At 41.5% G+C, this 24,804-nt stretch overlaps 1 protein-coding gene across 1 annotated transcript in view; it reads right to left on the reverse strand.

Annotated features, from left to right (window-relative positions):
* Positions 1-24,804, reverse strand: part of LOC140104530 (sodium- and chloride-dependent creatine transporter 1-like) — a 44,383-nt gene that overhangs the window by 5,109 nt on the left and 14,470 nt on the right. The window contains exons 2-13 of the mRNA XM_072128105.1: positions 22,604-22,852; positions 16,903-17,034; positions 16,394-16,670; positions 14,788-14,920; positions 12,835-12,969; positions 10,297-10,400; positions 7,142-7,266; positions 6,899-7,011; positions 6,091-6,228; positions 3,930-4,032; positions 491-591; positions 95-265 (exon numbers count right to left, since the gene is read on the reverse strand). Coding sequence (XP_071984206.1) covers positions 95-265; positions 491-591; positions 3,930-4,032; positions 6,091-6,228; positions 6,899-7,011; positions 7,142-7,266; positions 10,297-10,400; positions 12,835-12,969; positions 14,788-14,920; positions 16,394-16,670; positions 16,903-17,034; positions 22,604-22,852 — 1,781 coding nt within the window. The remainder of the gene's footprint in view (positions 1-94; positions 266-490; positions 592-3,929; positions 4,033-6,090; positions 6,229-6,898; positions 7,012-7,141; positions 7,267-10,296; positions 10,401-12,834; positions 12,970-14,787; positions 14,921-16,393; positions 16,671-16,902; positions 17,035-22,603; positions 22,853-24,804) is intronic.

Consider the following 24,804-nt stretch of genomic DNA (forward strand, 5'->3'; position numbering starts at 1 on the left):
CCCACTGGTTTTGCGTGGACAAGTTGTCTGTGCCGCCCCCTACAGGGTAATTACTGCATTACATAGCGGGGTGCTGGCTGTCGCTGTTACTTACCTCCCGCAGAGACCCTTTGGATCGTAGCAGCTTGCATACAACAGTCAGTGGGATGCAGAGCATAGAGGCCAGGGCCAGACCCCAGCCGATCGCCTCGCCCCACCACGGATAGACATAGGTTTTGTTGTAAGTCAGAGGCTTGTAGTTAACCACATGAAACACGAAAATACCCTGAGATGCAAAATAAAATGATAACATTAGATACATGGCAACAATCATCTAGTTCAGATAATAAAGAAAGAGATGTATATAGTATATGTAGTGCTACGATTCACCACTGAGTGGCACTGCGCCCCAGACATATATATATATATATATATACACTGTATACTACCGTATTCTTATAAACCCGCTATCTCCTGTCCTATACATGTTTATATATATATCAAGACTCACCACACAGACAAGAGGAGTAATCACAGACCAGCACCACTTCATGTACGGGAGAGGCCGGTAACCAATCATCCGAGCAATATCATCCATAAACCTGTCCGCACCTGAAATATACAGAATCCACAACTAACAGAATATCACACCAAATAATTTCCGTATAAACCCAACATTATCACTACTATAGCCGTTACATATATGCACAAAAGTAATGTATATTATAGTAGTTATATTCCTGTACATAGGGGCAGTATTACAGTAGTTATATTCTTGTACATAGGGGGCAGTATTATAGTAGTTATATTTCTGTACATAGGAGGCAGTATTACAGTAGTTATATTCCTGTACATAGGGGGCAGTATTATAGTAGTTATATTCTTGTACATAGGGGGCAGTATTATAGTAGTTATATTCTTGTACATAGGGGGCAGTATTATAGTAGTTCTTGTACATAGGGGGCAGTATTATAGTAGTTATATTCTTGTACATAGGGGCAGTATTATATTAGTTATATTCCTGTACATAGGTGGCAGTATTATAGTAGTTATATTTCTGTACATAGGGGACAGTATTGTAGTAGTTATATTCTTGTACATAGGGGGCAGTATTATAGTAGTTATATTTCTGTACATAGGGGACAGTATTGTAGTAGTTATATTCTTGTACATAGGGGGCAGTATTATAGCAGTTATATTCTTGTACATAGGGGGCAGTATTATAGTAGTTATATTCCTGTACATAGGGGGCAGTATTATAGTAGTTGTATTCTTGTACATAGGGGGCAGTATTATAGTAGTTGTATTCTTGTACATAGGGGGCAGTATTATAGTAGTTGTATTCTTGTACATAGGGGGCAGTATTATAGTAGTTGTATTCTTGTACATAGGGGGCAGTATTATAGTAGTTGTATTCTTGTACATAGGGGGCAGTATTATAGTAGTTGTATTCTTGTACATAGGGGGCAGTATTATAGTAGTTATATTCTTGTACATAGGGGGCAGTATAATAGTAGTTATATTCTTGTACATAGGGGCAGTATTATAGTAGTTATATTCTTGTACATAGGGGGCAGTATTATAGTAGTTATATTCTTGTACATAGGGGCAGTATTATAGTAGTTATATTCTTGTACATAGGGGGCAGTATTATAGTAGTTATATTCTTGTACATAGGGGGCAGTATTATAGTAGTTATATTCCTGTACATAGGGGGCAGTATTATAGTAGTTATATTCTTGTACATAGGGGGCAGTATTATAGTAGTTATATTCTTGTACATAGGGGGCAGTATTATAGTAGTTATATTCTTGTACATAGGGGGCAGTATTATAGTAGTTATATTCTTGTACATAGGGCGCAGTATTATAGTAGTTATATTCCTGTACATAGGGGGCAGTATTATAGTAGTTATATTCTTGTACATAGGGGGCAGTATTATAGTAGTTATATTCTTGTACATAGGGGGCAGTATTATAGTAGTTATATTCCTGTACATAGGGGGCAGTATTATAGTAGTTATATTCCTGTACATAGGGGGCAGTATTATAGTAGTTATATTCCTGTACATAGGGGGCAGTATTATAGTAGTTATATTCTTGTACATAGGGGGCAGTATTATAGTAGTTATATTCTTGTACATAGGGGGCAGTATTATAGTAGTTATATTCTTGTACATAGGGCGCAGTATTATAGTAGTTATATTCCTGTACATAGGGGGCAGTATTATAGTAGTTATATTCTTGTACATAGGGGGCAGTATTATAGTAGTTATATTCCTGTACATAGGGGGCAGTATTATAGTAGTTATATTCTTGTACATAGGGGGCAGTATTATAGTAGTTATATTCCTGTACATAGGGGGCAGTATTATAGTAGTTATATTCCTGTACATAGGGGGCAGTATTATAGTAGTTATATTCCTGTACATAGGGGGCAGTATTATAGTAGTTATATTCTTGTACATAGGGGGCAGTATTATAGTAGTTATATTCTTGTACATAGGGGGCAGTATTATAGTAGTTATATTCTTGTACATAGGGGGCAGTATTATAGTAGTTATATTCCTGTACATAGGGAGCAGTATTATAGTAGTTGTATTCTTGTACATGGGGGGCAGTATTATAGTAGTTATATTCTTGTACATAAGGGGCAGTATTATAGTAGTTATATTCCTGTACATAGGGGGCAGTATTATAGTAGTTATATTCCTGTACATAGGGGGCAGTATTATAGTAGTTATATTCTTGTGCATAGGGGGCAGTATTATAGTAGTTATATTCCTGTACATAGGGGCAGTATTATAGTAGTTATATTCTTGTACATAGGGGGCAGTATTATAGTAGTTATATTCTTGTACATAGGGGATAGTATTATACTAGTTATATTCTTGTACATAGGGGGCAGTATTATAGTAGTTATATTCTTGTACATAGGGGGCAGTATTATAGTAGTTGTATTCTTGTACATAGGGGGCAGTATTATAGTAGTTATATTCCTGTACATAGGGGGCAGTATTATAGTAGTTATATTCTTGTACATAAGGGGCAGTATTATAGTAGTTATATTCTTACAGTAATTACACTTTATTATTATTGCATGTTCTACCACATAACACCAGTAGATGGCAGTATGATACTAGTTACATTCCCTTGAACACATATTTTCGGGTTGGGGTATTTGTAGTGGATTTTTTTTCACAATAAATGTGTGAGCAGGTTGTATCCTTCAGCAGCAGAGAATATTAAAGCTAATTCCATGCAGATCCTAATATCTCAACGCACCTAAGTAATTCTGCTCATTGGTTATTACTGCACATGATGCGGATGACCTGTCGGCTAATTCATATAAGATTATAGTCTAATGTGTTTGCAGTTTTCGCCGTCTTGTAATCAGTTAATGGCGGGCGGGGGAGGGGATGGGGGGTTGATTATCGTTTACTCTGTGTGATAGGGGAGCAATCAATTGGCGGAGATTAGTTCTGGCCATATGTTCCTTTATCTCCTGTTATGGATTTAGGTCTATAGAGTCAATAGGAAAACGTCCACACACCATTATTTAATGATTTCATTACTTTTTTGCAATTAATTTTTTTTTTTAATTAAATTTACCCCCCAAATATCAATGTTTCTATAAGGAAACCATCAGCCAGCAGGTCATATGTTATTATTATTATTATTATTATTATTATTATTATGCTGTTGCCATTGGTCTCCAAAATCCAGGGATCGTCCTTAATTTAGCAATTTTCAAGTGAATGGTGTTGATATGCAGTACCAGACATAACCTATCGGCAAGGGTGGCGCTGTTTCCGTAAAACTATATTTTTCAGTTTGATTTTCTGTCCTTTGTTGGACTTTTTGGTTCACAATCGGGGGGGGGGGGGGCTATAACTTTAGGAAGTGTTTTTTAGCAAGTAAATGACGAAGCAATAAGCAATAATGTCTGACCATAAACCCATGCGATAACCACACACTCCCAGAAGGCTTGCCACAGCAGCGTAATGCCACTCGCCGAATAGTAGTCGAAAAGCTGGAAGACGTACATCCCGCCCTAAAATCATAAAACATACAGTAGTGACGCAAGGAATCACAGCAAGCAGCCTACTCAATTTGTGGAGCACCTAGGTCCTGACAATTGGGGGTGGGGGGGGGTGGACGTTATACACCAGGGCCTGGGGTCTGTCTTTGGACCCCCATAAGATGGCTGTAGCGTGGGGCATAGAACTGCTACAATCACAATAAAACCTATTAAATGAATTATATATTCAGGGTTTATTATATATTCAGTGAGTCCTCACACTGCTGTGCTCTGTGCATTAAACTTCTCTTGTTACTGAGTGGAGAGAGAAGGGTTGTGCAGAAGCTCAGTGCAGAGAGCTCAGAGCACAGCAGTGGGAGGACACCCCCTTCATTTTTCAAACTTTTGCAAAGTTATGGTTACACATCTCTCCATGGTCTATACCCACTAGCCAAAGTGTGCATGGATACAGCTGCTGACAGATCCCTTTAAGCAGGAGGGTAAAGGGTAGCTGGTCCTCACAGGTGGAATTGTTGTAAATAAGGACAATGGGGGTCATTTACTAAGGGCCCGAATCGCGTTTTTCCGACGGGTTATCCGAAAATTTCCGATTTGCGCAGATTTTCCTTGAATTGCCCCGGGGATTTTGGTGCACGCGATCATATTGTGGCGCATCGGCGCTGGCATGCACGTGACGGAAATCCGGGGGCGTGGCCATCCGAAAACCCGACGTATTCGGAAAAACCGCCGCATTTTTTAAAAAAAAGTGCCGCTTGACACACGCTTTCCTGCACCCAGCGTAGGACGGTGAACTTCAGTGCACTCCGACGAACTTCAGCGCAGCAGCGACACCTGGTGGACGTTGGATGAACTACCTTAGTGAATACCGACAGAACCTGAATCCTCTGCAGAGAACGCACCGCTGGATCGCGAATGGACCGGGTAAGTAAATCTGCCCCAGTGTTCTAAATTTTGGCTGTTGGAAATGTAGACCCAGCTACACCTCTTTTCAACCTGCATAACAAGCTACTGTGTGACCATGTAGACTGCAGCCAGTGTTAGGTATTGTCCCTGGAGAGATGTGTAATCAGGCCTTGGTGTTTGTTTTTAGTAGCTAAAAATTGATTAATATTCCAGAATTGTATCAATATCGGTGTATCCTCACACTGTTGTGCTCTTAGCTGTGTACATTGAGATGCTCCACATCTCTCAACCTTCTGCTCTGAGTAAAAGCTGTTAAATATTACAGCAGCCATTCAGAGCAGAGAGGAGGAGCTGTAGCCTAGTTGATTGATGTAGAGCACAGCAGTGTGAGGAAACGCCCCCAGTGTTCCTAACTCAATACTGGAATATACAGTATATACATTTTTTTACACTCCGGCTGCTGCTACTAACAACACACACAAAGGTCTGATTACACATCTCTCCATGGCCAATACCTAAAAATTACTCCCGTTGTGCATGGCCCACACTGCTGACAGATTCCTTTTAAATCAGTGGTTGGGTCATGAAGATACTTGAGTCTTTGTTTGAATATTTTACCAGCCTTGACAATGATGCAAACAACACTCATTTCTGCCACAAATCAATCATCCCCAATTTCATAATTATGACATGGTTTCTTGGGGGGTGGGCTCTCTGTTTGATCCAGCCCCCGAAGAACTGATAATCTCAGGAAGTGGGTGGGGCATAGGAATACTATAGAATATATTGGACTGTAAACTTTAAAGACTCAAATGTTAGACAGCGCTTTGTCTGGACACTTGTAGTAAAGTGAGAACTATAACCAATAATCATACTTATTGGCAGAATAATTGGAAACATCCAGGAGATCCTCAAAGTATAATCCTTGTTGAATAAGAATATCAACGATGATCCTGGCTTAGGGCCCAGAGAGCCCTACATATTGGTGGTTCAGTTTAGTAGACAGCAAAAGTTTTTAGGGGCCATTTGACTAATTTTACAATTCTGAGAGTTCCTCGGGGGCGGGCTCTCTTCTTGATCCAGCCCCTGCAGAACTAATATTCCCAGAAAATGGCTTGTGAGAGACTCTGGCAATAATATTCTCATCTTTATCCATCTGTTTCTTACCTCGGTCACCATGGAGAGGTCAATGATGAAGCACAGAAGGCAGCAGAGTGCTGCAGTGACTTCCCTGCGCACAAAGCCAGTCATTGGCTGTGGAAATAAATCCAGGATCCCGGTAATGAACCCCTCGACCCCCACAAACTGTTCAGAAACAGAAGAGGGGAAGAGAGTGAGAAGAGGGGTAAGGCGTATGCTAGGAGGAAGCTGAACATACTAAGGTCATCTGACTACCCTTTGCCCATACCCTGCACACCATTGGCTTTCTCCCGTTTTCACCTCCACCTCTGCCCTGAAGGTGCCAGTGTCCAACCCGTTCCCTGTCTCAGGCCCAAGTAAGAGAAGAGGAAGGTGATGACGAGGGGACAGCTGTCCTGTAGGAAGTGGAGGGCAGGTCCTGCTCAGCACTTGGAGATATCACAACAAAAACAAGACATTGCTCCTGGGTGCCAAAATACGACCCGGCATCCCAAAAATCAAGACATACTGTATCAATATGACTAGTAACCGGATCCAGGCCGGATCTCCCAATTCACCCAGAAGGACAAGGCCAACATGGGGGCATATTGTCAGATGTGGCTCACGTGGACCCATAAGGAGTCACAGAGCTACCACCTGAACGTTGGGTTCTGACACAATTGACCCTATAGGAAGTTCCAGCCTCCGGGTGGGTCCGGTCCAGTGTCGCATAACGTTTTATTTTATGGGAGGTCCAACCGGAACCGATTTATAACATTTTAAAGCTGTTGTTGAGTTCTAGTGTTACCTTTACTACATCCCTTAAAGGCATTTACCTAGAATCGGATGGGATTACCTGACTGTCCAGACCAAGAACCAGGAGCATAAAGAAGAACAGCGCCGCCCAGATCGGGGCGAATGGCATCAAAGTCACAGCCTTTGGATATGCAATAAACGCCAGGCCAGGACCTAAAACAGCAAAGAGGAGAAAGCGTCAGGTTATATCTGGGAGCTCTGGTTCAGATGTGGGAATCCCAAGCGATGGAGCCCCCTGTATGGGACCCCTTATATCTATGTAATGTTCTGATTCTGTACTCACCAGACTCTGCAACCTTTGATATGTCCACTCCCTGCTCTGATGCCATGAACCCCAGGACAGAGAAAACCACAAAACCAGCAAAGAAGCTCGTGGTGCTGTTTATAGCAGCCAGAATATAAGCGTCCCTGCGGGGAACATCATACATACCGTAACTACACCAGTAATACCGCAAATACAGTCACATAATCCTGCACACACTCACAGCCAAACACTTGTCCACAAGAGCCAGGGTTATAGTAGTTATATTCGTGTACATAGGGGGCAGTATTATAGTAGTTATATTCGTGTACATAGGGGGCAGTATTATAGTAGTTATATTCTTGTACATAGGGGGCAGTATTATAGTAGTTATATTCTTGTACATAGGGGGCGGTATTATAGTAGTTATATCCCTGTACATAGGGGCAGTATTATAGTAGTTATATTCTTGTACATAGGGGGCAGTATTATAGTAGTTATATTCTTGTACATAGGAGGCAGTATTATAGTAGTTATATTCCTGTACATAGGGGGCAGTATTATAGTAGTTATATTCTTGTACATAGGGGGCAGTATTATAGTAGTTATATTCCTGTACATAGGGGGCAGTATTATAGTAGTTATATTCCTGTACATAGGGGACAGTATTATAGTAGTTATATTCCTGTACATAGGGGGCAGTATTATAGTAGTTATATTCTTGTACATAGGGGGCAGTATTATAGTAGTTATATTCCTGTACATAGGGGGCAGTATTATAGTAGTTATATCCTTGTACATAGGGGGCAGTATTATAGTAGTTATATTCCTGTACATAGGGGGCAGTATTATAGTAGTTATATTCTTGTACATAGGGGGCAGTATTATAGTAGTTATATTCGTGTACATAGGGGGCAGTATTATAGTAGTTATATTCTTGTACATAGGGGGCAGTATTATAGTAGTTATATTCTTGTACATAGGGGGCAGTATTATAGTAGTTATATTTTTGTACAAAGGGGGCAGTATTATAGTAGTTATATTCTTGTACATAGGGGGCAGTATTATAGTAGTTATATTCCTGTACATAGGGGGCAGTATTATAGTAGTTATATTCCTGTACATAGGGGGCAGTATTATAGTAGTTATATTCTTGTACATAGGGGGCAGTATTATAGTAGTTATATTCCTGTACATAGGGGGCAGTATTATAGTAGTTATATTCATGTACATAGGGGGCAGTATTATAGTAGTTATATTCTTGTACATACGAGGCAGTATTATAGTAGTTATATTCCTGTACATAGGGGGCAGTATTATAGTAGTTATATTCGTGTACATAGGGGGCAGTATTATAGTAGTTATATTCGTGTACATAGGGGGCAGTATTATAGTAGTTATATTCGTGTACATAGGGGGCAGTATTATAGTAGTTATATTCTTGTACATAGGGGGCAGTATTATAGTAGTTATATTCTTGTACATAGGGGGCAGTATTATAGTAGTTATATTCCTGTACATAGGGGGCAGTATTATAGTAGTTATATTCATGTACATAGGGGGCAGTATTATAGTAGTTATATTCTTGTACATACGAGGCAGTATTATAGTAGTTATATTCCTGTACATAGGGGGCAGTATTATAGTAGTTATATTCGTGTACATAGGGGGCAGTATTATAGTAGTTATATTCGTGTACATAGGGGGCAGTATTATAGTAGTTATATTCGTGTACATAGGGGGCAGTATTATAGTAGTTATATTCTTGTACATAGGGGGCAGTATTATAGTAGTTATATTCTTGTACATAGGGGGCAGTATTATAGTAGTTATATTCTTGTACATAGGGGGCAGTATTATAGTAGTTATATTCTTGTACATAGGGGGCAGTATTATAGTAGTTATATTCTTGTACATAGGGGGCAGTATTATAGTAGTTATATTCCTGTACATAGGGGGCAGTATTATAGTAGTTATATTCCTGTACATAGGGGGCAGTATTATAGTAGTTATATTCTTGTACATAGGAGGCAGTATTATAGTAGTTATATTCTTGTACATAGGGGGCAGTATTATAGTAGTTATATTCTTGTACATAGGGGGCAGTATTATAGTAGTTATATTCTTGTACATAGGGGGCAGTATTATAGTAGTTATATTCTTGTACATAGGGGGCAGTATTATAGTAGTTATATTCTTGTACATAGGGGGCAGTATTATAGTAGTTATATTCTTGTACACAGGGGGCAGTATTATAGTAGTTATATTCTTGTACATAGGGGGCAGTATTATAGTAGTTATATTCCTGTACATAGGGGGCAGTATTATAGTAGTTATATTCCTGTACATAGGAGGCAGTATTATAGTAGTTATATTCTTGTACATAGGGGGCAGTATTATAGTAGTTATATTCTTGTACATAGGGGGCAGTATTATAGTAGTTATATTCTTGTACATAGGGGGCAGTATTATAGTAGTTATATTCTTGTACACAGGGGGCAGTATTATAGTAGTTATATTCTTGTACATAGGGGGCAGTATTATAGTAGTTATATTCCTGTACATAGGGGGCAGTATTATAGTAGTTATATTCCTGTACATAGGAGGCAGTATTATAGTAGTTATATTCCTGTACATAGGAGGCAGTATTATAGTAGTTATATTCTTGTACATAGGGGGCAGTATTATAGTAGTTATATTCTTGTACATAGCGGGCAGTATTATAGTAGTTATATTCCTGTACATAGGGGGCAGTATTGTAGTAGTTATATTCTTGTACATAGGGGGCAGTATTATAGTAGTTATATTCCTGTACATAGGGGGCAGTATTATAGTAGTTATATTCTTGTACATAGGGGGCAGTATTATAGTAGTTATATTCTTGTACATAGGGGGCAGTATTATAGTAGTTATATTCTTGTACATAGGGGGCAGTATTATAGTAGTTATATTCCTGTACATAGGGAGCAGTATTATAGTAGTTATATTCTTGTACATAGGGGGCAGTATTATAGTAGTTATATTCTTGTACATAGGGGGCAGTAGTAGAGGAGTATATACTGTGAACGATGATCAATTTAATGTGACCTTCACATTTAGGTTGGGCATTATGTACTGTACATAGGATGTGACATCTATGAGGTTGGTGAATGTGGACATGTCACATAGCATAGGGCACAGCGTGTGATGTTTCTTACCTGTAGCAGTTATTGTGAAATCTGTTGTAGCTGCCCAGAGCTGTTAATGCCCCTAAACCGATAGCATAGGAGAAGAAGATCTGTGTTCCAGCATCAATCCATACCTGGAGGAAAAAGACAGCGAGTCTGCTGTGAATCTGGATAAATTGGATGAGACGTGAGCCCGCGGCAGGGGATGCAGCAGACACAAGGTGTCAGGATTTCACTGCAGTATAAGAACATCTCCAGTTTGGGTGAGACCTCTCCCTGCCCATGGGCACAGGGCTGCTTTCACAGAGAACGGGGTCCTAGGCAACAAGCAAATTCAGCCATTCAGTGCTAAAATAATACTGCCATATGAGAGGGGCTTATTATTCCCTGTAATGAAATAGCATAGACAGGCTGCGTCTGTATCCATACCCCACCTCCACTACAGTACATATTACATACATGGCATACGATAGGACGAAGGCACCTTCACACCCTCTCTGAGTGTTCAGGTATTTAATGCTATAAATCACACCCTATTTTAAATGCTGCCAGGTGCATGTTATAGAGCAGGAGGAGCAGGACATATAGTACTGATACAAATTTTACCCCAGAGCTGCACTCACTATTCTGCTGCTGGTGCAGTCACTGTGTACATACATGACATTACTTATCCTGTACTGATCCTGAGTTACATCCTGTATTATACCCCAGAGCTGCACTCACTATTCTGCTGCTGGTACAGTCACTGTGTACATACATGACATTACTTATCCTATACTGATCCTGAGTTACATCCTGTATTATACTCCAGAGCTGCACTCACTATTCTGCTGCTGGTGCAGTCACTGTGTACATACATGACATTACTTATCCTGTACTGATCCTGAGTTACATCCTGTATTATACTCCAGAGCTGCACTCACTATTCTGCTGCTGGTGCAGTCACTGTGTACATACATGACATTACTTATCCTATACTGATCCTGAGTTACATCCTGTATTATACTCCAGAGCTGCACTCACTATTCTGCTGCTGGTGCAGTCACTGTGTACATACATGACATTACTTATCCTGTACTGATCCTGAGTTACATCCTGTATTATACTCCAGAGCTGCACTCACTATTCTGCTGCTGGTGCAGTCACTGTGTACATACATGACATTACTTATCCTGTACTGATCCTGAGTTACATCCTGTATTATCCTCCAGAGCTGCACTCACTATTCTGCTGCTGGTGCAGTCACTGTGTACATACATGACATTACTTATCCTGTACTGATCCTGAGTTACATCCTGTATTATACCCCAGAGCTGCACTCACTATTCTGCTGCTGGTGCAGTCACTGTGTACATACATGACATTACTTATCCTGTACTGATCCTGAGTTACATCCTGTATTATACTCCAGAGCTGCACTCACTATTCTGCTGCTGGTGCAGTCACTGTACACACATGACATTACTTATCCTGTACTGATCCTGAGGTACATCCTGTATTATACCCCAGAGCTGCACTCACTATTCTGCTGCTGGTGCAGTCACTGTGTACATACATGACATTACTTATCCTGTACTGATCCTGAGTTACATCCTGTATTATACTCCAGAGCTGCACTCACTATTCTGCTGCTGGTGCAGTCACTGTGTACATACATGACATTACTTATCCTGTACTGATCCTGAGTTACATCCTGTATTATACCCCAGAGCTGCACTCACTATTCTGCTGCTGGTGCAGTCACTGTGTACATACATGACATTACTTATCCTGTACTGATCCTGAGTTACATCCTGTATTATACCCCAGAGCTGCACTCACTATTCTGCTGCTTGTGCAGTCTCTGTGCATATACATGACATTACTTATCCTGTACTGATCCTGAGTTACATCCTGTATTATACTTCAGAGCTGCACTCACTATTCTGCTGCTGGTGCAGTCACTGTGTACATACATGACATTACTTATCCTATACTGATCCTGAGTTACATCCTGTATTATACTCCAGAGCTGCACTCACTATTCTGCTGCTGGTGCAGTCACTGTGTACACACATGACATTACTTATCCTGTACTGATCCTGAGGTACATCCTGTATTATACACCAGAGCTACACTCACTATTCTGCTGCTGGTGCAGTCACTGTGTACATACATGACATTACTTATCCTGTACTGATCCTGAGTTACATCCTGTATTATACCCCAGAGCTGCACTCACTATTCTGCTGCTGGTGCAGTCACTGTGTACATACATGACATTACTTATCCTGTACTGATCCTGAGTTACATCCTGTATTATACCCCAGAGCTGCACTCACTATTCTGCTGCTGGTGCAGTCACTGTGTACATACATGACATTACTTATCCTGTACTGATCCTGAGTTACATCCTGTATTATACTCCAGAGCTGCACTCACTATTCTGCTGCTTGTGCAGTCTCTGTGCATATACATGACATTACTTATCCTGTACTGATCTTGAGATACTACCTTTTATAATATAATTCTGCAGTTTCTGAGCTGAGATCTCTCTATCCCCCAGCTTGCCCTGTGTATGTTCCTCACCTGAGCTTCAGCAAGCTTTGACCAGTTCGGTTTTAAATAGTAGACAATGCCATCCAGCGCCCCCGGCAGGGTGACCCCATGAGCCAAGAGGACAATCAGAACCACATAGGGGAAGAGAGCTGTGAAGTAGACGACCTGCAAGAGAAGACTTGGGTCACTGTACAATCGCAGGAATCACCCAGCTGTTCCCGTCCCCAGAATGGAAAATCTCATGTTATCTGAAAATAAGTTCCCAGATACTTAGACTAGTAGGAAAACTTCTTGATGACTTTGCTTTACAAGACTTTCAATCAATAATAATCACTGGGAGGCGACCTGTGGGCTGTGTGCAGCATATGGCACGGCCATCTTGTACTGGACAGGATAGAGGGCGTGACTCAAAAATACAGGATAGAGGGCGGGACTCAAAAATACAGGATAGAGGGCGGGACACAAAAATACAGGATAGAGGGCGGGACACAAAAATACAGGATAGAGGGCGGGACACAAAAATACAGGATGGAGGGCGGGACACAAAAATACAGGATAGAGGGCGGGACTCAAAAATGCAGGATAGAGGGCGGGACTCAAAAATACAGAATAAAGGGCTGGACTCAAAAGTACTAGACAGGATAGAGGGCGGGACTCAAAAATAATGTATCCAATAAGGGTAAAAAATGCTGAAGTCAATAGAGGGTGGGGCTCAAAAATACTGATCACAATAGAGGGTGGGGCTCAAAAATACTGATCACAATAGAGGGTGGGGCTCAAAAATACTGATCACAATAGAGGGTGGGGCTCAAAAATACTGATCACAATAGAGGGTGGGGCTAAAAATACTGATCACGATAGAGGGTGGGGCTAAAAATATTGAGTACAATAGAGGGTGGGGCTAAAAATATTGAGCACAATAGAGGGCAGGTCTCAAAAATACTGATCACAATAAAGAGTGCCGCCTCTAATGGGGCTGGTAATAAAAAAATTTGCGCCACCCCCCTAAGTATTTTTGAGTTACAAAGGTGGCAACACTAACCCTATAATAGTTTTATGTGGGTATCCACAGCATTTCCTCTAGGCAAGGGCATAACCTAAGGGGCCCAGGAGCTTTAGGGGCCCCTTGTATCATTTATACTACTATCTCTTTATATGTTGAAGACACAGTTTATTACACATTACACTTATGATATTGCCCCTTGATGCGATGTCTATGGGGGTCTCTAGGCTGCGGCTTTGCGTTGCGCTATAGTCTCTCCTGTGATAAAGCTATTAGTATTGGAGGGAGGCTGCGGAGATTACACTGTGACGCTCTGCGATTATTCCCCCGGTCCAGGGCAATCAGCCGTGTGGGAAGGAGAAGGGGAAGACTCGTGACCCACATGATAATCAGTTCTAGGAGCCGCGAATCTTCCCCCCCCCCCCCCCCCGGGGGGGAGATGAAGGAAGAGTAATGGAGGGGGCTTCATTATCAGCCTGTGCCCGTCACAATGATGAGGTGCCGGCCTGCTATCGCTCCACAGCAGGGATCCGCACAAAAACATCCATGAAACAATCCTGTCTAGAGCAGCCCCTCCCCCGCCTGATTCCAGATATTTTTCATTTAGGGCTCCTGTTCTTAAGGGGCTACTATGACGTCATGGTGCACATTGCGGAATTGTTACCCAATTATGGTGGAATCACTGCGGTAATGATGTTTCTGCTTTTATGTGTCGCCAGATTTTAAGATCTCTGCTTGCTTTTAGGGAATGGAAAGGGTCTTATTTATATCCAGTGGTTCAGATTCTGTCTGTGAATAGAGGTGTAATATGGCTTCCATAGAGGGGAAAGGGGCTTCCCCTGGATTTTCATGTGAATCTAATTCTATAATGTGGAACAACGACCTTTTTGACAAACTGGTTTTGTAAACTTGCTATTAAGCCGTATAGAAGAGCCACGACCAGCGTCAGTAACAAGACATTCCCATGATTGGTTCCTTACCTTTCCTGTTGATTTTACTCCTTTCCAGATACAGAAATAGACAATAATCCACGTAGCCAAAAGGCAAAGTATCATCTGCCAGTTTAATTGCCCAGGTTCATCAAGACCACTAGAGATCTGCAGCACCTTATTCCTGCCAAAGAGACCAGACTACTATAATACTGCCCCCTATGTACAAGAATATAACTACTATAATACTGCCCCCTATGTACAGGAATATAACTACTATAATACTGCCCCCTATGTACAGGAATATAACTACTATAATACTGCCCCCTATGTACAAGAATATAACTACTATAATACTGCCCCCTGTGTACAAGAATATAACTCCTATAATACTGCCCCCTATGTACAAGAATATAACTACTATAATACAGCCCCCTATGTACAGGAATATAACTACTATAATACTGCCCCCTATGTACAGGAATATAACTACTATAATACTGCCCCCTATGTACAGGAATATAACTACTATAATACTGCCCCCTATGTACAGGAATATAACTACTATAATACTGCCCCCTATGTACAAGAATATAACTACTATAATACTGCCCCCTGTGTACAAGAATATAACTCCTATAATACTGCCCCCTATGTACAAGAATATAACTACTATAATACAGCCCCCTATGTACAGGAATATAACTACTATAATACTGCCCCCTATGTACAAGAATATAACTACTATAATACTGCCCCCTATGTACAAGAATATAACTACTATAATACTGCCCCCTATGTACAAGAATATAACTACTATAATACTGCCCCCTATGTACAAGAATATAACTACTATAATACTGCCCCCTATGTACAAGAATATAACTACTATAATACTGCCCCCTATGTACAAGAATATAACTACTATAATACTGCCCCCTATGTACAAGAATATAACTACTATAATACTGCCCCCTATGTACAAGAATATAACTACTATAATACTGCCCCCTATGTACAAGAATATAACTACTATAATACTGCCCCCTATGTACAAGAATATAACTACTATAATACTGCCCCCTATGTACAAGAATATAACTACTATAATACTGCCCCCTATGTACAAGAATATAACTACTATAATACTGCCCCCTATGTACAAGAATATAACTACTATAATACTGCCCCCTATGTACAAGAATATAACTACTATAATACTGCCCCCTATGTACAAGAATATAACTACTATAATACTGCCCCCTATGTACAGGAATATAACTACTATAATACTGCCCCCTATGTACAAGAATATAACTACTATAATACTGCCCCCTATGTACAAGAATATAACTACTATAATACTGCCCCCTATGTACAAGAATATAACTACTATAATACTGCTCCCTATGTACAGGAATATAACTACTATAATACTGCCCCCTATGTACAAGAATATAACTACTATAATACTGCCCCCTATGTACAGGAATATAACTACTATAATACTGCCCCCTATGTACAGGAATATAACTACTATAATACTGCCCCCTATGTACAGGAATATAACTACTATAATACTGCCCCCTATGTACAGGAATATAACTACTATAATACTGCCCCCTATGTACAGGAATATAACTGGTATACTACTTACTCCCAGAACTCTATGACAGGAGAGCGTTTGTTCAGGAGAGCGTCACAACTGATGTTATACATGACGCTGAAGTTGGTGCCATTAGTTGAGGTCTCGTTGGAGCAGTGATCTACAAGGAAGACTTCGGTACACTCCTTTGTATTCCACGGGTTTCCACACGTGGCCCAGGGCAAGGTGTTAGTGAATGAGTGTACTAGATAGTAGAGGCCCCAGACCAGGATCATGATATAATAGGTGTTACAGAAGAACACAATCACCATGGAGGCAAATCCAAGACCTGGCGGAAAATAGACAACATTAGATGCATAGTTGGGGTTAACTTCCAGGGTTGGGGGTATACTTCCTTCTTTTAGGAGGAGCTGCATTTAAAGGGGTCCCCATAGTACCTCCACAGCTCTTGTAGCTTCGCCCCCTACAGTGGGGTCTTGTAGGAACTCCATCAACTATGTAACTTTACCAAAAGTGACAGCCCCCCTTTAAATACATGTTCTCTCCAGTATTGGTGTTACCTTTAAATAGCGGGGCTATGTTCCACGCTGCAATTCCTCCCTGCTTCATGAACTGACCCAAAGCGATTTCCAAAAAGAACACCGGGATGCCTCCCACAAAGACGATCAGCAAGTACGGAATAAGAAACACACCTGCAAAGACACAGGAAATGTATAACCATAGGACCTGCAAAGACACAGGAAATGTATAACCATAGGACCTGCAAAGACACAGGAAATGTATAACCATAGGACCCACAAAGACACAGGAAATGTATAACCATAGGACCTGCAAAGACACAGGAAATGTATAACCATAGGACCTGCAATGATACAGGAAATGTATAACCATAGGACCTGCAAAGACACAGGAAATGTATAACCATAGGACCTGCAATGATACAGGAAATGTATAACCATAGGACCTGCAAAGACACAGGAAATGTATAACCATAGGACCTCCAAAGACATAGGAAATGTATAACCATAGGACCTGCAAAGACATAGGAAATGTATAACCATAGGACCTGCAAAGACATAGGAAGTGTATAACCATAGGACCTGCAAAGACATAGGAAGTGTATAACCATAGGACCTGCAATGATACAGGAAATGTATAACCATAGGACCTGCAAAGACACAGGAAATGTATAACCATAGGACCTGCAATGATACAGGAAATGTATAACCATAGGACCTGCAAAGACACAGGAAATGTATAACCATAGGACCTCCAAAGACATAGGAAATGTATAACCATAGGACCTGCAAAGACATAGGAAATGTATAACCATAGGACCTGCAAAGACACAGGAAATGTATAACCATAGGACCTGCAATGATACAGGAAATGTATAACCATAGGACCTGCAAAGACACAGGAAATGTATAACCATAGGACCTGCAAAGACATAGGAAATGTATAACCATAGGACCTGCAAAGACACAGGAAATGTATAACCATAGGACCTGCAAAGACATAGGAAGTGTATAACCATAGGACCTGCAAAGACATAGGAAGTGTATAACCATAGGACCTGCGAAGACCCAGGAAATGTATAACCATAGGACCTGCGAAGACACAGGAAATGTATAACCATAGGACCTGCGAAGACACAGGAAATGTATAACCATAGGACCTGCTAAGGGACTAAATCACAGGAACCAAGCAGGTCCTGAGGCTGAAGGTCCAAAAATGAAAAAACACTCAGATCCTTTCAGAACAAATTCCGGGAAGGGTCAGATTTATGTGATTTATGGAAAGGATATCCACCATATATATCACCTCCATAACATATGTCATGCCAACACCCACTAGGGGTCGCCTGTAAGTCGGGTGTCCTTAAGTAGGGGACCACCTGTATATTTGAAACTTGAATAACCTTTCATCAGGCAAACAATATCAATTATTTTCTGACTGTGGACAACCCCTTTAAAGGTTTTTTTCATCTTTTACATATTTGGGTTTATAAGATTATCTGTACCAGAGTTCGTGTTGGTTTTCCGCTTCAACATCAGCAGCAAAACTGTATATTCTGCTGCCTCTTCCTAGGAGGGGTTTGTAGAAGATTTTGAGGAGGAATTTCGAGTGTTTATGGGTCTTTCTGGTTTTAGCGTGTTTTTACACCAATATCCACATATAGGGCACAAGTCTATGGCTATTCAAGAGAGAAAGTGTCTCCATAGTCTGTGTCTAATGCTCCATTCACTTCTATAAGGACTTTAGGGACCCCCATTTTCGTGATCCCTGGCACCACCCATCCCCTTTATCTTGTCATTCGTTATTGATTATTGAAGTATTGCTTGTATCATTACAATAATCAATATTGTAGTAGAATATGTGATAAAATAATCACCATTTCCCTCGTACATTTCTGTCATAAACATCGAAATATTGGGCTCATTTCTAAAACCGCATCAAAGTGAAACTATCTACAGTAAGCAATCAGCAAGGAGGTAACATTTTCATAGCTGGTCTTGTAAAATGAAAGCTGCGCTGTGATTGGTTCCTATTGACAACAAAGACAATATAGTTTTTTGGGCGTTTCTCATATTTGTGTGCGGTTTAGCAGAACTTTAAGGGGTTGTACCACAAAGATGACTTATCCTTACCATCTCTAGTCTAAGTATGAATAAGGGATAGGTCTTCTTCATGGTACATCCCCTTTAAGCATCTAATATGCTTTTATTGTCTTAACGCTAAAAAATTTTCTATTATTCCATAACCCATGATAATTCCAACTCAAATTAGTCAAAATTATAGACCATTTAATTTCATAGTCTGAATCTGCTCCGCCCACTTGATTCTGTTGGGCGGAGTCAATTGACCTTGAGGGTGTATCTAAGCCCTGACCTTGCTGGGGCTGTCATATAACCTTCCCTGTGTTGTATAAGGGAGCGTCGTTCCTATATGAAGTCGTCTCTAGGAGAACATATTGTGGCAGATGTGGCAGCGTTCATCCTCCCCGTCTCCTTCACCTCGTAGCGATTTACCGCCTCAACAGATGACATTTTTTTTCTTTCCCTCCCCCGCTGCTGCAGATTTCCATTTTTAGCGTGTATGATTCTCTGCCACAGAGACGCGGTGGATGAGAGAGAGAGGGAGGAGGAACGATTACTCACAGCCATTTTTATATAGGTCACTCAGCCTTATTAAAGGGACATAAGGAGCAATTACGTGGGGAGATGGGCGCAGGTCATTAGATATTTAGGGCCGTACTTATCCTGGCTGGTCTACAAGCCGAGAAGTGACTGGCTGGGGGATGGAAGATGATTATTATAGCAGTATAAACATCTATGCGTAATCCATGTGATGTCACATGACCATGCGGGAACCTTACACCGGACCACAATGCAACCTTTTGCTTTAGACTTAACTTAAAGAACATTTACCACCAGGATGAAGGATTGTACACCAAGCACAATTACATGTTGGTGTGTGCACCCTATTTTTTAGCTCCTTAGAACCTTGTTTTTAAAAAAAAAAAAGGTCTAATAAATTATGCAAATGAGCCTAAGCAGCTCCGGGCTCCATAGATGTCAATGGAGCCTGGAGCCCCTCAGACTAATTAACATAATTTTAAAAGTTGAGAAGACTACAACGGTCACAGAGCCTATGAGTAAAGGCCCTGGTTTTTCATGATAGATTTTGATGGTAGATTTTCCTTAACATATCTTGGCCTTGCACTAATGCAACATTTCTTATATCAATTTACTTTACATGCAGCCACCACTAGGGGGAGCTCACTGCATACAGATGGCAAGAGGAAGCAGGTTGTGGACCCAATGTGTCATCCTATTGGTTTATCTTAGAGTCACTCTTAAAGGTGTTTGGTCATGTGATTTCCCTAATTTTTACCCTTTAACCCCTGTATAGAGTGGACTTTGCTAATAAGACATCACTGGGTTGTGTTCATAGGACAGGTGATGGTTGGCTTCAAGAGGACCTGTCAGGGTGGTACATTCTGCCATAGATAACCAGGGACTACGAGGGATTGGTTGGAACTGGATTTATACCCGCACCCTATGGCTAAGGAAGGAGTGGGTGGGGGAGACAATGTGGGTGCCCTTGGTGAGGAGCAACAACCCACAACAAGTAACCCAGCGGCCATGACTGCTGTAAGGAGCAGGATGATGATGGTCCATGACTTGTATTTATACGGTCCCCAAGTTTAAAGGGTTAATGCCTACGGGAGTAACATTTACAAGGTGCACAGGGAAGAAGAAGGGGTAGAAGAGAGCAGATCCACACAATACGGGTGACTGTGTCACCACAGACCCCTCCGACAGTCTCCAATATGGCTTCCATCCTGTTCCGCTGCCCCTATACTATGCCGGATCATGTGACATCACCGATTTACAAGCCGGCCCATAACTCGATGTCATCGATTACACGGGAGCCACGTCACGTGCCCCTTCCATAGTATAGCCATTAGGGGGTAGTAAATGGGAACGCCTGGAGGACTCTACATTTCGTTATGACATCAGCATAGTAGAGTGCTGCAGTTATTTCAGGACATTGCCGGATCTCGCTGGTAATGGAAAATCAGGGAAGAAACTCAGAAATAGCTCAGAAACATTACAGCGCGTTCCCAGGACGCGGGGAGCCGAGCAATCAGCAAAAAAACGGATTCAAAAAGAAAGCAAACCAAAGAAAATAATACATACTACCACCCAAGACCCTAAGAGAGACGGGTGCCAGACCCCTGCAGGGTATATGCATCATCACCCAGCGGTCCCACACATACATGTCTACATATACAGGCAGTCCCCGGGTTACGTACAAGATAGGGTCCGGAGGCTTGTTCTTAAGTAGAATTTGTAGGTAAGTCGAAACTGTATATTTTATAATTGTAGATCCATTCAAAAATAATTTTGGCCCCAGTTACAAATGCAGTTTAAACATTTTTTGCTGCAACGGGACCAAGGATTATCAATAAAGCTTCATTACAGACACCTTACAGCTGATCATTGCAGCCTGGGACTATAGTAACGCATTCAGAGAGCTTCACCAGAGGTCAGAGGGGTCTGTCTGTAACTATGGGTTGTCTGTAAGTCAGGTGTCCTTAAGTAGGGGACCGCCTGTATACATATTTTGGAGGTGATGGGTAATAAAATACTGACCCCCTATATGTGGCAGCGGGTCCCTGTTAGGAGCTAGCAGTCATCATTCAGACTTATCAAAGTGTTAAAGGCCGTAATACTGAAAATTATTAAAGATATTACAAAGTTATGCCACTAGGTGGCGCTATAAAATATTATGCTACATTGCTATAGATAGAAACTCTCTGTAGAAGGTGCTGTGCATGGACATGTTCTTCCTAAACAGCACACCACAAGGTCAGGGGTGGTACTGCAAGTGAAACCTATTGATTTCAATGTGAATTGTTGTTATTTGATTCACCACCAACATCTGATCCCTATCGCTCCTAATCTGCATTACACTTGTACCTGAGGATGCATGTGTTCTCCATAGGGAGAGGGGAGTGATTTAGCATCTCCCATGTGTAAAAAAGAGTATGGTTGGCTATGTTAAAATATTTTAACACTTAATTTGCTGTCAAGGGAGGTCACAAGACCAAAATGCTGGTTCAGCCAACATTAATCTCATAACTACATAAATATCTTCACATTCCCATGATGTCTCAACCCAGATCCCACAACCTCGGCAAGGACAAAAGGAGCGATAAGGGGCCATGTTGACAAAATGTGGCCAAGGAAGGACAGATAATCTGAAAGTAATGATCAACATAGGAAAGCCCTGCCATTTGAAAAAAAGTGAAGTAAATTGGGAGATGTAAGAGCTAAAAAAAAGTTATCTAATAGAGTGTAAGCTCTGGGGCCCACAGAAATGAGAGACACTCATGTCCCTGAAATGTAGCCTCCTCTACGCTCTTACCAAACTCCATCTCCACTGTTATATTTCTCTGTGCTGTCTGATATCAATCTCATGATGCCTCTGCACAGGCTGTACCATCTCTGCCTGCTGGGAGGACAGTGTGATTATTAATCTCTATGTCTTTCAAAACATTTAAGAGGCCGTGATGTCATCTTCTACATAACAGTAGAAGTAACTGTGTGACAGTGATGTCTAGTCATCAGTAGTAACGGTGGTAGGTGTTTGTGATCCCCCTGTGGAGAGTCTGTGTGGTACAGTCCAGGAGTTGTATCATCCTGAACATTGATTACATTGAGTACATTGATTATCATCAGCATCACTTACCTCCACCATTCTTGTAGCAGAGATATGGAAATCTCCATACATTCCCCAAGCCAACAGCAAAGCCGACACAAGACATGATGAAATCCATCTGACGGGTCCACGTCTCTCTCTCTGGGATGGGTATTTTGACCGGGCCCATAGCGGGCAGCACCAGAGGAGCGATGACAGCCTTCTCATCTGGGACTGTTTCCCCTCCGCCTGCTGTCTCTGATCCCTCCATTTCTGGGGCCCCGGAGCTTCCATCTTTCTCTGCAGAGACACCAGACAATACATGGTTACAATTGCTATTGAAGTCATTGTTTACTGTCCTTTTCTGCTACAGAGCTCCAAATCGTTGATATGGCTGTAGTCACCACTAGGGGGAGCTCAAGAGCTTACTGCATACTGTGTTACTATAGAGTTCAATGCATAAACAGTCCACACTAAGCTCCTGAGCTCCCTCTTGTGGTGCCTGCAGGAAGTGAGAATTTCATCATTTAACTTTATGACAAAACAAGGGATTTAGACCTTTGTATTAGACTATAAAAACTAAATTGCTTCCCATTTGGAGCTTCGCTTTAAAGCAGCCACATGCTGGATCAGCCACCCTGGAATCCATAGCCTAACTCCTCAATAAATCACATATCACCCACATAATGATTATATTTTGTCTCATAATTATATTTCTCCTCGTTGCACAAAAATTATTCATGTAATTGTACACCTGATTGGTTGACAATTATCTCCTAATTAGCACTCCAATTAACCAGATTTGTCTGGGATGCTGTGTGAGGCAGAAGTGGATCAGACATACAAGACCAGGGCTCTGTGATATCCATCAATGCTGCATCTAATCCCTATAGGTTAACAGTACAAAGTAATATTTCGCTGGGTTCTACCATAAGTGCTGTGCAGTGTATAAGATAGTTATAGACCACCAGCCCAAAGGTGACCCCTATGAGTATGAAGACTCAGAAACTCCAAATAAAAGTGTACATTTTTACAGGTAGATAACCTCTTAGTCAACACTAAGCTCCTGAGCTCCCCCTAGTGGTGACTGCAGGGAGGCAGAATTTTTACATTCTAATCCATTCCCATATATGGGATTTGAGGACTGGATCTCTGGAAAGGAGCTCTGTCTAATATAAGGATGTAACGGTGCTACTCCTGCCAGCCAATGCCTACATCTTCCTTGGAAGCGCAGCCCAGTGGCTGCTGGGTACTAGCACCAGATAGGATACAGGAAATGTGGCTACAATTTCCAAAATTTTAAATGTACATCCTTAACCCTGTCTGCCAATTTCACTACATCGAGGTATACAAAAAGCCCCATCCCCCCTTTGGCACGGTGCCTGAGCAATAAGGTACCTAACCTCTAGTGTGCTACAAAAGTGTCTACCTGTGACAAAGGTCTCTGAAACTGTTTCTCCTGTGCTAACCTCTGCCTGTCCACAAGATTACACCTGTGTTCTACCTGCCCTGACCTTAGACTGAAATTCCACCTGTCCCTCTAGTGCCATACTGGGATTTCTTGCCCCACCTTGGTCATCTGCCACTGATCCCAAAGAAAGTGACCTTGTCGTCCCCTGTGGTGAAGCCCAGATCCTCGTATGGGGGATAAAGAGTTAATAATAGGGGACCACTTAGAGTAGGCAAACCTCAAACACATCCTTAAGCACAAGGGGTCCATAGTGACTGGTGCTGAAGGATGTTCACTTTAAGGAAAATTGTGACCTACTGGGGCAACAGAAGTGCCCAATGATTAAGGTGGCAGAATGAAGGCGAAAGTATGGCCAGTCCTCCTGAAGGTCATTGGGTCCTTGATGGAAATGCAGAACAGAAGTGATAGATAGTCCTCATGTCATTTACAAGGACGTCTCTCCCGTCTCCAGCTGAGCTGCTTATTGGATTTCCTTACAGAGCTCTTCACTCCCCTTCCTTAATATTCTCTGCAGCCACCGTACTGTATATCGATCACTGGTAATTGAATTGAGATACATATTTAGCTCTAAACGTCTACATGGATTATGGATAATGGCAAATGCATCGAGTAAGTCACCAGTCACTGTACAGAACAGAGACAAGGAGGACGGGAACAGCAGTGTCATCACCATCAGCCCTATGTCATCACAGCCATCACATCTCCTTACTGCTATACTGCTGCATAATGTGGACAAGAACATGTAATACTGCCCCTATGTACTATGTAAAATACTGCAGAG

This window comes from Engystomops pustulosus, chromosome 10, assembly GCF_040894005.1.
Source record: "Engystomops pustulosus chromosome 10, aEngPut4.maternal, whole genome shotgun sequence".
Lineage (NCBI taxonomy): Eukaryota > Metazoa > Chordata > Amphibia > Anura > Leptodactylidae > Engystomops > Engystomops pustulosus.